The sequence below is a fragment of the Oncorhynchus masou genome, chromosome 3, assembly GCF_036934945.1.
Source record: "Oncorhynchus masou masou isolate Uvic2021 chromosome 3, UVic_Omas_1.1, whole genome shotgun sequence".
In the NCBI taxonomy this organism is placed as follows: Eukaryota; Metazoa; Chordata; class Actinopteri; order Salmoniformes; family Salmonidae; genus Oncorhynchus; species Oncorhynchus masou.
The window spans coordinates 44225950-44244658 of record NC_088214.1 but is presented as its reverse complement, the minus strand read 5'-3'; the positions used below and the strand labels follow the sequence as shown (position 1 = coordinate 44244658).

The 18709-nt window shown below is 44.5% G+C and overlaps 1 protein-coding gene across 1 annotated transcript; it reads right to left on the bottom strand.

Annotated features, from left to right (window-relative positions):
* Positions 1-1072: 1072 nt before the first annotated feature.
* Positions 1073-2779, bottom strand: LOC135508361 (prostaglandin E2 receptor EP4 subtype-like). Its single transcript, XM_064928493.1, has 2 exons — positions 1864-2779; positions 1073-1696 (listed from the first exon to the last, which is right to left on the bottom strand). Exons 1-2 carry the CDS (start codon positions 2716-2718, stop codon positions 1073-1075), a joined length of 1479 nt encoding a protein of 492 aa, XP_064784565.1. The 5' UTR covers positions 2719-2779.
* Positions 2780-18709: the final 15930 nt, after the last annotated feature.

The window sequence follows — 18709 nt, the reverse complement described above, 5'->3', positions numbered from 1 at the left end:
ATATGTGCGCTTTCAGTAATATTCTAATTATGTAATTCACTCACAACTCAACTGCATTTAGTTAAGCATCCTTGAGGTAACAAGTTGTACTGTTCAGATGCATTAATTATCCATTAATTCAAAAACGCACAATACTAATGACACCATTTTTTTCACGAGATCACAATGAATTTTCCGATAGTTTTAAAACACATTCAAATAGGAAAGTTGATCACCACTCACAGTTAAGTCATCAAAAACATTATACAGTAAAAAACGAAGTTTGACATGTTGGTACATTCAGTTACTATTCCCTGCATGCAACGCTGGTATGGCACAGAAATAACCAGCACTTCCAATTACTTAATTAACATTGCAATTAGACTGACAGTGTCATTGCATCAATGCTGGGAAATATATTCTGCAGTTACATTTTTTTTACTGGATATGTGTACAAGAGAATTTCAACAAACACCTTTTGCTACTATTTCTGTCAAGTCTATGCATACAGTTTGATGCCCCCGTTGGATATATCCAATGTGTGCACCACACAGCACACAGAATGCATTGCAACTGCCTCTGCAACCCAATGCTGAAAGGCAAGTGCAATATTCCACTGGAGATGAATGTGCTTCTGATGTACACAAACGCAATGACGCTGTGTAATGTGTAAAAATGACATTCTTAAATTCATTGAATTCAAAAAGTATAAAGAGATGTCTGTCGTGAAGGCAAGTAGGTGCCTCTTGTACCCATTTGGGCATGATAATAATAAAAATTAATAATACATTTTTTAAAACTGCATCTTAAAATTTCCAAATGGGTCCATTTGGTAAAATCTCATTTGGTAAAATCTCTTCTGTATACAGAAGCCCAGTCTTTGTCACATGTAGGCTACATCAAGGTCCCTGCAAAATGACATCCCCAGAACGTCAAAAGGGTGTGTCTTGGTCCCCTGGACGTCCTTAGAACGCCCCGTTTGCTGGGGGAAATGACCGGTGTCTGTCTGGCTGTCAGCATCTCAGACATTTGCTGTTAAAGTCAATGTGAAAACATTCATGTTTTGTAGAGGATACCACAGTCCTGCAGTTGCTCAGAGGCATTCATCCGTGTGACAGGAGCTCGGTGCGCTGAAGGTGCAGGTGACTATGTCCACTTTACTGACATGCCTATGGAGACCTGCTGGTGCGCACTTCGCCGGAAGCGCCTTACTGCCTCCGAGCATTGACGCCATCATGGCCGGTTTGGACACCACATCAAGTTCCGCCTGGAAGCTGAGCACGGCAGTTTGGTCGACACTAAACGGATGGAAGTTATCCCGCGCTGTGTCAAAGTCCCAGGCTTGTCGCATGGTAATGTCTGTAAACGATTTACTTTTGGTGCTAACCTGGTTCTCGAATTCATTTCTGTAGTTGGTTGTGCATAATGACACATAACTGGTCTCGTTAGTGCATTCAAATGACAGGTGTGAATGTTGACTGCCAGTGCCAAGACAGACTAAATTAGGCCCGGGCCCCGCCTTGACTTTTCCAACTGTATTCCTCATCCTCTCACAGCCCTTAAAAAACAGGTTCTTCCGACAGAGGATGTAGACCCAGGGGTCCAGAATGGGGTTGAAAGATGCAAAGCGGATGGCCATCAGATCACGCCAGTAATCCGGTTTCACTCCAGCACAGATGTACGCAGGACCATACAGCTGGTTTACAAAGATGCGCACCTGTCAGATTGAGAGAATATATAAAAATAGTATATGTGGATAAAGCAAACCATTTTTCAGTAATATTCATGTATGTCTGTGTTGCATAGCTTTGTCCATATTTGAAACACATGCCTATGGCATGCACAATAGCTTACATTAAACGTCCATAGATGTCTTTTACTTACCACTAAAGGAATGGAGCACACCAGGAAAACGATGGTCATAAATATTAGCAGCCAGAACATTTGGATCTCAGCCGCGGACAGGCTGGTGACAGAGGGCAGGAACCCGCGCTTTGAGCCACCGTGCGCGGACACTTTCGCTCTCACTATCCGCGTCTTCTGGCTCATCCTCACAAGTGACAGACACACTGCGAAATTGCACAGAACTGTCACCGCAATCAACAGCAACATGAACCCACCGTAAAGAAACGAATACGAGGCGGCGAGGGGGTCCGTCGCCCTCCAGTCCAAGAAACACCAAGTGCCCGGAAAGTGGCGCATGTGCTTCCCGAACCCAAAGCTGGGCATGATGCACAACACAATGTTGGCCAGGTAGATGCCCATGAGCGCGAAACGCGCCATTGTCCGGTCAATATATTGAGAGTAAAAGTATGCGTAGTTTATGGCCAAGTATCGTTCAACTGCCATGGCGCACAGGATGGACATTCCAGCAGAGCCGAAAAAGAGCATAGAGAAGGAGAATAAATCGCACAGTAGTTCCCCGCCGAGCCACCTCTGGACTATGTAGGTGGCGATAACCACCGGGCTGGTGAAACAGGTGCCCAACATGTCCGTGACAGCCATTCCAACAACCAGCGTATAGAAAGTGGTCTCCTTCTGTTCTTTCTTTGAGATGCACAACACAACAATGGCAATGAGGTTCCCCAGGACTCCAACGGCGAACATAGTGGCTGAAGTGACCAGGGATTTGGATTCCAGTCGCAGAGGTGGGAAAGTGCTGTGGTTGTAGGTGACACAGAGCGGTTGGAGGAGTTCTGAAATGTTCGAGCCATTGTCATTGACGGAATAATTCATCATTCTTAAATTGATAGCTTCAACTTCTAAGAAACATTCACTTTCCCACCATGCAGTATCTTTACAAGAGAACATCAAATAAAGTGTAGCCTACGATACCACAGAACATATGTTGCTGGGCTTTGTTTTCGTCCTACCAGCAAGCTCAAACACTTCCCATAACAGTGTGGTTTGGTTTGGGTAGTATCTACGACGACTCCTGACGCTGCTGCTGTTATTTAAGCCACTGTTCGCTCGCACACACCCATTGATGTCAATGATGTGACGTCAGGCACACGAGGTGTAGCCTACTTTGTTTTTAAAGGTGAACGTTTATTTATCAAGACAAGTGAATGTTAAATTTACAACGATCCCCTACCCCGGCCAAACCCGTAAGACGCTGGGCAAATTGTGTGCTCCCCTATGGGACTCCCAATCACTGCCGGATGTGATATAGCCTGATAGTACCATTCTTCTAGGTTCAATAATAGACCCTGCATGACTTCAACACATAAAAATGATATTTGTGCCAAACGTATATCCTTGGAAAGTAAGTCTGTGAATATTTTTTACAATGAATGTTCAACCGTTTGTTTTAAACTCGTCTTTATTCAACAGCAGACATAGTCTACACAGAGCGGTTGGAGGAGTTCTGAATGTTCGAGCCATTGTCATTGACGGAATAATTCATCATTCTTAAATCAAAAAAAATAATCATTCATGAAACAAAATAGTTGGTTAGCTTCAACTTCTAAGAAACATTCCCTTCCCATCATGCAGTATCTTTACAAGAAAACACAACAAAAGCAACATAAAAGAAACCCGGACATAGTCTGTCTACTCAGTGTACAGCTCAGCAACACAGCCCAGGTGATCTGAGCCACATCTATGCTTTTATAGATCATACATTGGGGCAGGGTTGCTTCAGCGTGATGTGGGATTTTTATTAGTCAGCATAGCAATGGAACGTTGTTGATCTGTCAGTTTCCCTGGCTAATGCCCTACTTTTCACACTGCCACTGTATAAACAGCTCCACGGGCTTCACTGTCATGGTGCACAGTCAGTACACAACACTATGCTCATCATGTCTTAGCAGGATCAGATGGTGACATGTGTCCCTGCAGGATCAGACAGCCAGGGATGACCAGTCTACAATCAGTGGATGGATACACCGTTCCATCTTGAATTGATGGGTAGGATACAGTCTGGAATCTGGGAATAATGGTAATTTCAATGATTGAACCATTGATTCTATTCATTGGTAATATAATGTATAAATGTACACCAAGGTAGTTCTTTGTAATGCCTCATCGGAGCAGGATCAGATGGTGACGGGTCTCATCGGGGTCAGGAAGCTGGGGACAACCGGGGACGGCACAGTGGTGAACTGTTGCAGATACAACACTTTATTCCCTCTGTGCAGCAAACACTGGACAAGCAAGACACTTCAAAGAATTCAACTATTTTTAGGCAGTCCTTTAAACTCCTAAAGTTGATTTCCACAGTGTATCAAGGGTTGATAGTGGCTTTTCCCGATGACACAAAACAAGTAAAACAAGAAGGTGAGGAAGACTTGAGATACGCTACGATGATGATGAATGGATACAGATATGTTTGAATGCCCAGTCATGTTCATATAATCTCAAACATAAATTACTGCAGTTTAAGACCATACATAGAATGTACTATATGCCAGTTAAACTGAATAACATCGATTCAGAAATGTCATTATTCCAGAGTAGGTGTAAAACCAAAAAGGGACATATTTGCATATGTGATGGTCGTGTGAATGCTGGCTGAATTCTGGCAGAGTATGTTCCTTTATCTCAGCATGTCTACAGATTCTCCCTGGTTTTGTTTGCTTTGAAATGTTGATTCTGGAGACTCTTATCAGAAGAAACTGTGTAACCTAGCATTTATATCGGCTAAGAAATACATTGCCTTTAATTGGAAGGTTGGTTATGTCTCACTAGATTTGATTTATTACTTTCATAAGGTCTGGATTCCTTATATGGAACACTGTATGACAAAAGGAGTCTGTATTGAAAACATGCTCATGTTTGGAGAGATACCTATTTAGGCAATCCCTAGGGGATGTCCACTGTACTGTTGGTTGTCACTCTGGCCTTGGCCTAACACACCAATATCCTAAAGTTGAGTGGGGTGTGTTGGGTTGGGTTGGGGCGCTGCAGGGCAGTAGACCCCTAGGGGCAGGATGGGGTGACCCAGCTATATTGTAAGTAAAAAGAGCTCTACAGTACTATTAGTCCTATGATATTAATTATATGGAGGATGGACTGTTTCTGTATGTTAATGTGTAGTAGGTGTATGTGTGTTTTTTTAAATTAAACTTTCGATTTCCAAATCTTTGCCTTGAGAGATAATTTTTTTGGGGGGGATGCGAAGGAAGTTGTGTTGGGGACAGAGTCGAGTTTTTGACTAGACTGGTGGGGGTCGGGAGTGCAGGCGGCTCTTGCTGGCTGGGCGGTGTGGCTAAAATTTGACATAAAAGGATGTCTTAATAAAGATAATCGAGAAACTTGAAAATAAAAGAGAGCCGCACACTCTTGGAGCTCAGATGCAAAAATTTAATACCAACGTTTCGACAGCCAAGCTGTCTTCATCAGGGTATAATCACAAACACTGCGGGATGACTCATTTATATAGTGTCAAAGGACACAGGTGTCTGTAATCATGGCCAGGAGTGGCCTAATATCATTGGTTAACAAACAAATATTAAAATGTCATACAAAGAACAGCATACAAACAAATGGATAGCATACGATCATAGATTAATTTGACTATACAAGTTTACACACAATTACAATGGCAAAGTCACAATAATCACAATGGCTTCAGATCAAAGTCTACGTTGAGACCGAAGGGCGCAAGGGTCTTTAAATTAAAGATCCAGACAGCCTCTCGTTTTAACAATAAATTATCAATGTCACCCCCTCTCCTAGGGAGGGTGACATGTTCGATGCCAATATAACGCAGAGACGAAATCGAGTGGCCTGCCTCCAAGAAGTGGGCCGCAACTGGATAAGTCAAGGTCTTTGTACCTTATTTGTAAGTAAGTAAGTTCATTTGTAAGGCTATTGGTTAAAGGTCCAACACCAATGTTGATTATTGAATTATCATTGATCTATTTCAGTCTTATCAATCACTTAAACATATTGAATAATGGTCTCTTACCTAGCTTGACGACTGTGGGCATTTTTGTGTACTTTTTGTTGTTGCTGGCATTCGCAAATTCTGCCGGTATTCTCCTGAAGTTGCGGTTAATCGGCTACACGAAGTGGTCGGCAACCTTTTCTATTTGGAGTGCCAATTTCTACCATTTCTACCAATCTGTGTGCTAGTTATGATTTTCATATGCACATTTTTGTAGAACAGTTTAATTTGATTTATAATACATGTTCTTTGTATCTCAAAACCATTGTCTGTGGTTAACCTACATTCTATCTAAATCTAAATGAAAATGATACAAATCTAAAAGTAACTTTTATTGTCATTGCCAGCTATGTAATAATAACCTACATAACGCCAGACATAGAGCTACATAGAGCTTGGGACAGACTCAGCTGTAGGCTATTTATGCAAGGGATAAGAAGTCATCAGGTGTTTTATGACGTTTCCACTGGATCAGAGCATTACATTTTTCCATTTCATGCTGAGTGGTTATTCAAAGCGAGAGAGCTGGAAATATTGTTCAAATTCTTTAAGGAACTATTGTCATTCTCAATTTACTTGCTGTTTGAGGTGAAGAAAAAAAATACGTTGAGCTCATTAGTGGTGGTAAATTAAGACAGTTTTTTTGATGATCAGACATCCCCAAATGGGCACATTTATAGGCCTTTTTTCCTTCCATGTTGCGCACAGGCCAGGTGGGCTAGTCCTACTTCTATATGCATAATCAGGTTCTTTCCTTACTCAACATTGACAGGAGCATTTCAAACGAAAGACGATGAAAAAATTGTCAAAACTCGTAAATGCAATGAAATAAACAAAAACGTGTTTCTCACAAGTGTAGCATGGGTTGTGAGTTCTGCAAAACACATGTCCACTCCGACAGGGAGAACGAACGGTAAAAGACTGTAATAATACTTTTTCGAATGCATTAAAAATGACCATAACTAAACAAACATTGCAGATTAGAAATGATGGGAATTAACGGTGAATGTAGGCTACTACTGATGATGTATGTAATGTGGAATTGATGGACGTTACACTACCAACAATGCACACAATGAAGTTATGAAGTAGTGAATACCCACGAAATGGTGGGAGAGAGACGTGCCTTGTGCATCTGAGCCACAATCCCCATATTATTGAACCGTGGCATCCCCGTGGCCTCTTCAATAGATTAGTCCAATGAGAGAGGCGCACATCACACAGGTGTCTCGTGTGCCATGAAATCCATATATATTTGCGACTGCTCGACGAAAACAATCTAAGGTTTTAAATACAGACCCCTTTTGTCATACAGTAGGGTATACAGTAGGCTATTCCATATAAGGCACACCGTATACCCTTAATCTTGTAATACATCAAATCTAGTGATGCGTAATTTGACATTTCTGCTATTCATTGTGACATTGTGTGAGGATAACCAACCTTTTCAATTAATGGCAATGCATTTCGTAGCTGCTATAAATGCTAGCTTACACAATTTCTTATGATAACATTCTCCAGTATCAACATTTCCAAGCAAACAAAAACAGGAAGAAGGGAGTCTTTAGACATGCTGATATAACATACCATACTCTTTGCCAGAATTAAGCTATTCTTCACAAGACCATAACATTTGCAAATAGGTCCCCTTTTGTGTTTTACACTTTGAGCAGACCAATTACACGTATGAGTGCATGATATTCAGTTTCACTGGAATATAGCATGTTCTATGGATGGTCTTAAACCGCAGTAATTTATGTCTGAGATTATATGAACATGACTGGGCATTCAAACATACAGTGCATTTGCAAAGTATTCAGACCCCTTGACTTTTTCAACCTTTAGTTACTTTTCAACCTTGTTTTAAAATGAATTTAAAAAAATAAAAAAAAATAAAAACTAAATAAAACAGAAATTACATAAGTATTCAGACGCTTTAGTATGAGACTCGAAATTGAGCTCAGGTGCATCCTGTTTCCATTGATCATCCTTGAGATGTTTCTACAACTTGATTGGAGTCCACCTGTGGTAAATTCAATTGATTGGACATGATTTGGAAAGGCACACACCTGTCTAAAAAAGGTCCCACAGTTGACAGTGAATGTCAGAGCAAACACAAAGCCATGAGGTCAGAGAAATTGTCCGTAGAGATCCGAGATAGGATTGTGTCGAAGCACAAATGTGGGGAAGGGTACCAAAAAATGTCTGCAGCATTGAAGGTCTCAAGAACACAGTGGCCTCCATCATCCTTAAATAGAAGAAGTTTGGAACCACCAAGAGACTTTCCAGAGCTTGCCGCCTGGCCAAACTGAGCAATCGAGGGAGAAGGGCCTTGGTCAGGGAGGTGACCAAGAACCCGATGGTCACTCTGACAGAGCTCCATAGTTCCTCTGTGGAGATGGGAGAAACTTCCAGAAGGACAACCATCTCTGCAGCACTCCACCAAGCAGGCCTTTATGGTAGAGTGGCCAGACGGAAGCAACTCCTCAGTAAAATGCACATGACAGCTCGCTTAGAGTTTGCCAAAAGGCACCTAAAGGACTCTCAGACCATGAGAAACAAGATTCTCTGGTCTGATGAAACCCAAATTGAACTCTTTGGCCTGAATGCCAAGCGTCAAGTCTGGAGGAAACCTGACACCAACCCTACGGTGAAGCATGGGGATGGCAGCATCATGCTGTGGGGATGATTTTCAGTGGCCGGGAATGGGAGACTAGTCCGGATCGAAGGAAAGATGAATGGAGCAAAGTACAGAGAGATCCTTGATGAAATCCTGCTCCAGAGTGCTCAGGACCTCAGACTGGGGCAAAGGTTCATCTTCCAACAGGACAATGAACCTAAGCACACAGCCAAGACAACGCTGAATTGGCTTTGGAACAAGTCTCTGAATGTCCTTGAGTGGTCCAGCCAGAGCCCGGACTTGAACCTGCTTGAAGATCTCTGGAGAGACCTGAAAAAAGCTGTGCAGCGATGCTCCCCATCCAACCTGACAGAGCTTGAGAGGATTTGCAGAGAAGAATGGGAGAAACTCCCCAAATAAAGGTGTATAGCATCATACCCAAGAAGACTTGAGGCTGTAATCACTGCCCAAGGTGCTTCAACAAAGTACTGAGTAAAGAGTCTGAATATTTATGTAAATGTGATATGTTTTTTATTTTTAATACATTTGCAAACATTTTAAAAAAATCAGTTTTTGCTTTATCATTGTAGGGTATTGTATGTCGATTGATGAGGGGAAAAACAATTGAATCAATTTTAGAGTAAGGCTGTAAGGTAACAAAATGTGGAAAAAGTCAAGGGGTCTGAATACTTTCCGAATGCACTGTATCGGTATCTATTCATCATCATCAATATTGTGTTCGGTACTGACTGTGTATAATTACATTGTAGTCTGTTGAGCTGTTTTTACTGTGTCAGTGTGAAAGTAGGGAATTAGCTATGGAAACTGACAGATCAATAACGTTACATTGCTATACTGACTCAAATAAAAACTAACATTGCGCTGTCAACCAGCGTTTGGCCGCTGGTTTCATCATTTGATTCAGGTCTAGTGTGATTGAGGAAAAAAATCATATCTAAAGTTAGTGAGCTAGCTAGCTAACGTTAGCCAACTTTTGGCTAGTTCTAATGGTACATCAACTGGCAAAAACTAGCCAAGTTAATTTACTTCTGTTGAAATGCGACAAAAAGGCCACAAAACATTTCTATACACGCAGCAGCTTTAGATACTGCTATCTGACAGATAGTTAGAGGCTAGAGCTGAACTGGCTGTGGTAGATAATAGCTAGCTAGCAAGTTCATTCTCTTCAGACATAATTTCAGTTGAGAGGAGGATGAAACTTTAGCTAACGTTAAATGTCAGTTACACTACCAGCTCAGCACTGGGAATACATTGTTTTTTCTGTTAAGTCAAACACCAGTTACCTTGCCGGCTACACCAGTCAATTAAAGAGTAGCCAGTTTCTGCTTTGCTTGCTTTTACAAGTCTGAGAAAAAGAGCAACACAGAGAGACAAAAGCTGCAGACAGCAGCACCAGCCTTTCCACAAGCTCTGTGGTGTCTGCATGGTCCTAAATCCAGCCGGCTAAAACCGCCAAACAGCCTACCCAACCATTCTGAGGCGTCCGCTTGGTCCTAAAGCACACCGATGCCGCTTTTGTTTTTATCACAGTTAAATTATAAAACCGGGGAGGGAGAAAAATGCTATTTTAGAATATGGGGGGGGAATATCATGTCCCCCCTGTCCCCAGTGAAAGTTGTGCCCACGTTAAAAATACTTCACCAGAGAGAATAACTTAGCCAGAGAGGAGCATTAACTTATTTTAATTTTCTTAAAGCTGTGCATTGTTTTAAATCACAAGTGTGTAGGCCTATGCCTGTTTGTGAATCTCGCAATTTGGGCAGGGTGCGTAGAAATATGTCTAGCTGATTGAGTTGCGGCAGTCAGTGAAAATCATCTAAAATACAGGCAGCGTTGCAAGAAAAAGCCATATCTCAGACTGGCCAATAAAAAGAAAAGATTAAGATGGGGAAAAGAACGCAGACACTGGACAGAGGAACTCTGCCTAGAAGGCCAGCATCCCAGAGTCGCCTCTTCACTGTTGACTGGTATTTTGTGGGTACTATTTCATGAAGCTGCCAATTGAGGACTTGAGGCGTCTGTTTCTCAAACTTCTCCGGCACATCTTCCTGTGGGCTTGGAAGAAGCCACAGACCTCTCCACCATTGCCGTGGAGAACCAGGACCTCTGGGAGGTTTTCAGTAAGGCCCGTGCCACTTCGCTTCCTCCGCATCGGCCCTACGACTGCGGGATCAACCTTCTCCGGGCCCTATTCCACCCCGGGTGGCGGCTGTATTCTCTGTCGGGTCCAGAGACCAAGGAGATGGAAACGTACATCGAGGACTCGCTGGCTGCAGGGTGTATCCATCCTTCTGCCACCCCCACCGGTGCAGGGTTCTTCTTTGTGGAGAGGAAGGACAAAACCCTGCATCCGTGTATCGACTACCGGGGCATCAATGACATCACTGTTAAAAACCAATACCCGCTACCACTTATCGCCTCAGCTTTCAAGCCGCTCCCAGGGGGCTACTATTTTCTCTAAGTTAGATCCGTACCATCTGGTGCGGATACGGGAAGGAGACGAGTGGAAGACAGCCTTCAACACGGTTAGCGGACACTACGAGTACCTGGTGATGCTGTAATGCACATATGTCAGAGTCAAGGCCCGCGGGCCACATCCGGCCCGCGAGAAGGTTTTTTACGGCCCCTGGGATGATCTTGATTTATTATTAGAACCGGCCCGCAGACCGCAGCAAGCCGGCAGCCCGCAGATCTTTTACACGCACCAATACTACATTTCCCACAATGCAACGGTGACGCACCGAGCAGTAGGCTGCTTCATTTCAATATTTATTGGCACAGCAGTCGTCAGCATCACAGTAAAATTAACTTTCAGATACCCATCAAAAATGGCAAAACGGAAGGTGGACACTGAGAACCGGGGTTTCAAACAAGGTGGGAGTCGGAGTATATGTTCACGGAGGTAGCTGGAAAACCTGTGTGTCTTCTGTGTGGAGAAAGTGTGGCGGTACTGAAAGAGTATAATCTGAGACGACATTATGAAACGAAACACGCGGACAAAAACAAGAATATGGACATGGAACAAAGGCTACAAAAGGCAGAGGAATTAAAACGAGGCCTCAAATCTCGACAGGCTCTGTTCAAAAAAGCCAAATCACAAGGCCAGGCTGCTGTCAAGGCCAGTTTTATTTTGGCAGAAGAGATCGCTAAATCAGCCCGGCCATTTACGGAGGGGGATTTCATCAAAAACTGCATGATTAAAGTTTGTGACGAAGTTTGCCCAGAAAAAAGGCAACTCTTTTTAAATGTGAGTCTGAGCAGAAACACCATTGCCGAGAGAGTAGACCAGTTGTCCATCAATCTAAAAGAGCAGCTTGTGAAAAGGGAAAAGATTTCATTGCATATTCCTTGGCTGTGGATGAGAGCACCGACATTTCTGACATTGCCCAGTTGTCAATTTTCATCCGCGGAGTGGACTCCAGCCTAAGCGTGACAGAGGAGTTTTTGGCTTTACGTCCTATGCATGGCACAACTACGGGGCATGATTTGTATGAAGAGGTGTCAAGATGTGTAAATGAGATGGAGCTGCCTTGGGAAAAACTCGTGGGTTTGACAACCGACGGAGCACCTGCGATGTGTGGACACAGGAGCGGACTGGTGGCGAAGATACGGGAAAAGATGCAAGAGGAAAACGCGACAGGTGAGCTGACAGCTTATCATTGTATCATACACCAGGAAGCGTTGTGCGGTAAAGCCTTGAAAATGGAGCATGTAATGAGCATCATCACGCGCACAGTTAACTTTATCAGAGCCAAAGGTTTGAATCACCGCCAGTTCAAGGCATTTCTGACGGAGTTAGAAACGGAGCATGGTGATTTGCCTTATCACACAGAGGTGCGATGGCTAAGCCAGGGAAAGGTGCTTCAAAGATGTTTCGAGCTTCGTGAGGAACAAAGTGTTGTTTTTGATTAATAGATTTTTGCACTTTATTTTATTGTATTTCAATCCAATTATATTTTAAAAATATTTCAGTTGAGTGGATGATAGAAAATTGCTATTATTGTTTTTTTCTTTGAAGTAAATTTAGCCCACTTTTGCTAAAATAGAAAATATAGGCTACTGATGGTGCCTTGAATACCGGTTTCTTTCATTTAATGTTCATGTTATGGGGATTTTTATATAAAGGAAATTTGTCTTTTGTGTCTGTTGAAAATTAAAGATTACTGACAGAGCCATAAGAAAATATTGCTTTATTTATCTGATCATATTGGAATATATTTGTTAGGTTTTCAGTAGGTTCAATTAGGTTACCTGCGTTTTCTGTTTGTGTGTTTTGCAAGTTCGTCTTGTCCTACTATCATGTTCCTGTGCTTCCTGTGCTATAGTCTTCTCAGCCTGTCCTGACTCTGCCTGCCATCCTGTATCTGCCTGACTCTGATTTGGATTACTATCTTTGCCTGCCTTGACTTACCTTTTGCCTGCCCCATGTACTATTATTAACTCTGAGACTCGTACTATCCGCCACCTGTGTCTGCATCTGGGTCTTAGCCTGAGTCCTGATAGTGTTGGACGATGAAAAACAGTTGCAAGGTTTGTAACTGGAGTAAATGCTTAGGGACAGTTAGACAATTACTGGGGTGGTCCAAAACAGGGGAGGGTCCCTCTAAACTTTGCGCGTGTGCGCATGCATTAGCCCAGAGACCACCACGCAGCTCCCCGAGACCGCCACGCAGCTCCCCGAGACCGCCACGCAGCTTCCCGGAACGGCCACGCAGCTCTTCGTGACCCTCACGCAGCTCCCCGGGACCTCTACGCAGCTGTCCAAGAACACCACGCAGCTCTCCGGGACTGCCACACAGAAATATCAGCCCACAGAGAGAAACATGATATTGAATTTCACTCAACTTTCTAGATCAGTGGTCACCAACCGGTTGATCGCGAAGAGTCATGTCAAATCATGTCTGTCATTGAACAACCCCTTGCCAAGATCAGGTGGGGCTGTTATGGGGCTATTTAGCTTCCGCTGATCCTGTGGCCCCTTTTAAGGTAAATGGCATCATGAACTTTACCAATTACCAGGACATCTTTGCAAAAACACATGTTGCCTCTGCCAGGAGGTTGACACTTGGCTACAAGTGGATCTTCCAGCAAGACAATAACCCCAGGCACACATCAAAGTCCACAAAGAAATAGTTCATTGACCACTGTTAAAAGACCAGTGCTGATTTAGCAGTATCACCACCCCTTTTCTAGTAGTTTGTTGTTACTTGCCCAAAAACCCCTTATTTTCTCACCGTAGTGGTACCTCCGAGTCACCCCACTTGTATCAGCCAATCACTGTCCGCCATTCCCCATGCACCTCACTGAACCGTGCTCAGGTCTTCAGAGTGAGATCATGGTCAGAATGGAATGGTCTTGCTGGACTATTCCTTATGTTAATTGTGTGTTGACCTGTGTTTTAGTGCATGCATCTAATTGTAAGTACTCTCCGACATGTCTCTGGGGTTTTAGTTGGGTGTTGCTAAGGCAATAGAATATTTACCATGTTTGTAATGTTAGAAGGTATTTTCTCATGGTCAGAAAGGAGGACTTGCTGGACTTTTCCTTATGTTAATTGTGTTTGACCTGTGTTTTAGTGCGTGCATCTTATTTTAAGTACTGTCCGACATGTCATTGGGGTTTTAGTTTGGTGTTGCTAAGGCAGTAGAGTATTTACCATGTTTATAAGTTATTTTCCTTCCATGTGCTTCATGCTATTTCAAACCAGCTAGCCTAGGTGCTAGCCAGTCATGCTAGCTCGTTATGCCCCATGCTTCGTTTAGGATAGCCTATCATATAAATTATGCTCATACTTTCTGGTTAAGTTAATAGCCGTGTTTATGGACATTTAGAGTCTTTTGAAGCTTCATGCTACCGCCTTATGATGTATGCATGTAGCCTAATTTAGCCTGTGCAGACTTTAGTTACATTGCAGTCATGTTTCAGTTGTTATACGCCTACCAGTAATTGGGCCTTTGAATTCTACTATCTGTGTATTTGTCTGTAAGCCTGTACTTACGGGTATTATTTTATTCTCTTTCCATAGAACCACTTTTATACACTCTCACTTTCTATGTGAGCTATCATTACAGAAGAGTGTGGTGTGTTGAGCCCAAAATCTGCAAGAAGCCTGTTCTGAAGACATCTTACTTGTTGTTGCCAAACAGACCTTTGGAGGCTGAACATTATCCATTGACACCTAATAGCTCTCTACGAGTGCCCATTCTACGTGGTCCTCCCAGATCAGCCCCTTTAGTATTTGTCATGTTCGCCGGATATTATAAGCTACCACAGCCCAAGATGTCTCAGAGTTACGCAAAGTCAAGGCATTGGTCACCATCCACCTCATCCCGGGCTCCTCTCCCTGAACGAAGACAAGCAAACAAGCCTGATGACACAGCATGCCACTCCCACTGCACTAGACGCAGTGACCGTTGGGACGATCGGTGGAATGCTATCAGGGAGAGGTTCTAGATCCTCTGTCACAGCACAGCTCTCTTCTCTGATCTGATGCTACTTGAGGCCAAGAAGGAGCTCAAACAGATGGTGCATAGGATAGAGCAGCTCAAGACAACACTAGCCAAACCACGCCCACAACCAACTGAATCTCCAGTGCCACAGGCTCGTACCAGCACACCACGGAGGGTCAGTGAGAAGATGCAGGGAAGGGATGGCTGTATCTACGATGAGGAGAAGATCACCACCATTGGTCACCAAAAGGGATGTCCATCCTGACCAAGTGGAGGCTGACCAGTCCTCATGTCACCTTTCTCAAGCACCTTCTCGATCACTGCCAGTTGCAATGGCTCATCTTCAAGGGGTTGCTGCAGATATACTGGCCTGCAGCTCCACACCACTCTCGTCAGCCTAAAGTTGGTCATCAGCGCTTTCATAAGCATAAGCCCTCTGACTCCCTCACCTTCAGCATCAGTCGCCATCAACCCCGGTCTCGGATCCAATTTCTGCTGTGGAGTCCCTCACAGTGTTGCTAGAGCCTTCTCCAGGGCCAGAGGAGCCTCCAGAGCTCACCCTGGGGCAACACCCCACGACTGTGCTCCAGCCAACCGCAGCCATGCAGATCCAGCCTGCTCCGGCCATGGAGCTCAAGTTAGTAGTAGGGCCTACCACACCCGCTCCTGCCGTGGAGCCTCAGCCTTCGCCGAGGCCAGAGGAGCTACCAGAGCTCACCCCGGGGGAGCACCTTACCACTGTTCTCCAGCTGACACCCACTGTGGAGTCCATCACAGTGGTTCTACAGCCTTTCCAGGGATGGAGGAGCTACCACAGCTCACCTTGAGAGAACACCCTACTCCAGCCGACATATCATAATGTCAGTCGGACCCTGCCTGGTGGGATTGACCTCATCTTACCTTCCAAGTCCAGCTTGCCACCGTCCAGTGGTGTCTGCTTACCCCCACATGGACAGCTCAGGCTGGCCCGACTCTGTCAGCCCCTGCCTGTAGGACTTGCCTGTCACCACCTTGGGGGTCTCTGCTGGCCACTCATGCTAGTACTCTGCTAACTCCAATGTCCAGAATCCCTCTACCTCCAGACCCTCTAGATCTTGCCTCGGGAGACCCTCCAGATGTCCCAGTGGGGTGCCCTACTGATGTCCCATTGGGGGACCCTTCTATCCATGGTCTTCAGTGTCCTGTCATAGGAGACACCTCATCCTCTGCCCTACTACATCCTCAGTCTATAGCTCCTATAGCCCCAGTAGGTCCAGAGCATCGTAGCTCTCAGTTCCCTGATTTCCTTGATAACCCAGTGGTTTCACATTTTCCTGCTATGCTAGGCCCACCGTTTCCTATCCCAGAAAGCCCAGAGTTTTCTGTCCTGATAGGCCTAACATCCCCTAGCTCATAGTCTGTAACCCAGTCAGGCCCTAAGTCACTAGCTCAGTCAGGCCCCAAGATATAAGCTCTGGGCACTCAGTCAGTTTCTCCTGGACTAGCTGTCCAGCTCTCTCCCGTCGTTGGGTCTTTTTATCCCTCTCTATCAGGTGAGCCGCTGTCTCCTGTCCTCCTGAGAGTGACAATAGCTCCCTCTCCTGTTGCTGACGTGGGGCTCGGGCCGTCTGCTGTCCTGAGATCACCATCCGTTGCTTCTGTGGAGATCCAGTTGACATCAGCTACAATCTTGGATCCCTCACCTATCATCACTGTGGCCTGGCTTCCTGATCTGTGGCCTTCGTCCAATTCTCCTGCTGCGGCCTGTCCTCCTGACCCAAGGTCCTCACCTGGTCCCCCTGCCTGTGTCCGGCCTTTCCGGTGGCTGCTACCCGTTGCTGCTTTGTGGGTCCAGCCACCAAAGTATCCAGTCCCAGTGTCCTTATTGAGCTCTACTGCTGCAGCTATGCGGTCTCCAGTCCTTAGATCCTTGTCAAGCTCTTCCGCTCTAATATTTCTAGTCCCAGTGTCCTCAGCTGACACCATGCTAGGGGTCAAGATGACTCCTGCTCCTCCGCTGGGGGTCTCACCTGCCTTCACTGCTGAGGTCCTCTTTTTGTCTGTTTCTGGGCAGAGGGGGTGGTTGCCATTAGATCCACCTCTGCATGCTGATGGCTCACCTCTTTCAGAACTGCAAAGCCTGCAGTGGTCTCGGTCTCGTCACACAGCTAGAGGTTTTGTGATCTCAAGCACTTACTTGATGGGGTGGCCAGACACTGCACCAAAGAACAAACCCTGTTTGGGCCAGACGCATATTGTCTACTTTTTTGACGGGGTGGCCAGACACTCACAAAGACTGAACTTTCCCTTGTCTGACTCCTTCACAGCTCTTCCCTGTCCAGGCAGATGAACACACACTAGTGGCCTTATATTCAGTTGTACAACTGACTAGGTATCCCCCTTTCCGTTTCCCTCATGTCATCCCCTTTAAGAAAGAGCCTTTTGTTTTGAGTTCACATTTACACAGTTAATGTGGGGGTGGCTCTGCCAGCTACGATTTAGCAGTTTCAGCACCCCTTTACTAGTAGTTTGTTGTACTTGCCCAACACCCCCTTATTTTCTCACCATAGTAATACCCCCAAGTCACCCCACTTTTATCAGCCAATCACAGTCCACCATTCTCCGTGCACTAGAAACCTTCACGGGTCCAAAAAGTTGGATCCATTTCGAAATGGACCTGGGGCTTTCCCATCCGTACCGATCTGCATAAATGTTTTTTTTATACAGAGACCCGATACGAACAGACCCGAGGACAACTAGACCTGTCCCATATAGACCTGGTCGGATCCAGACCTGGTCCAATCCGAGTTAGAGATGCAGCAGAAAAGTCCATTTCTAAGCTATTTTAATAACCGAAACTGATAAAACGTGAGGGAGAGGAGATAGAGAGAGGTAACACTCTAGCAGGGACTGTGCTGTGTGTAAGCTACTGTGAGTGTGAGTGACTGACACAGGGAACAGGGAGGGAGGGAGAGATGAGAGACCACAAACATTCAAGCCAACTCGCCCTACAGTAGACTTAATAACTGCCATAGCTAGGTTATTTATCATCCAATATGATTTACGTAGTACCTGTCTTGACTGCATCAAATCGGGAGAAGCTAGTTAAGCTAGCTAGCTAGGCTTTTTGAGGCTGCATGCACTTTATCATCCTACACAGTAACAAACAACAACTCCTTTCAGAACACAGGTGGCTCGTCCATTAGGGTGTTAGGGGCAGCGCCCCACTTGTGATTGGTAAAAAAAAACACACTAAAACGAGACTACAGTATCTATCAAGCACAATGGCGCTAAAGCAAAAAGCTAATTGTAATTAACTTGTAAATAAATAATTATAACAGTCATAGGGTGGCAGGGCAGCCTAGTGGTTAGAGCGTTGGACTAGTAACCGGAATGTTGCAAGTTCAAATCTAGCTAGTTAGCTCCCATCCCAACTTCTAAAGTCATATCTGACTAACTCGGAGGACTAATGCTTTGTGACATTATGTTCGTTAGCTATCCCCAGTTAGATAATGTGTTTTCACTTATGGCATCTGTATGCTTGTTGCGTTCTCCCTGGTGCACTCCTTTGGGAGCTGTCAGCTCGTTCTAAATCGTATAATCTGTTTGAAACAGTGGCAACATGTGCAGCAGGGGTCATTCAGTTTGTGACATATAGAAGTCAAATAGGTGTATTTATGCTGTTGATCAAATGCACAGATTGCTTTATGTATCTTCTCAAAGAAACTACCGGTAGTTCTAAAAATTGGCATCATATATCTGTCATGCTGC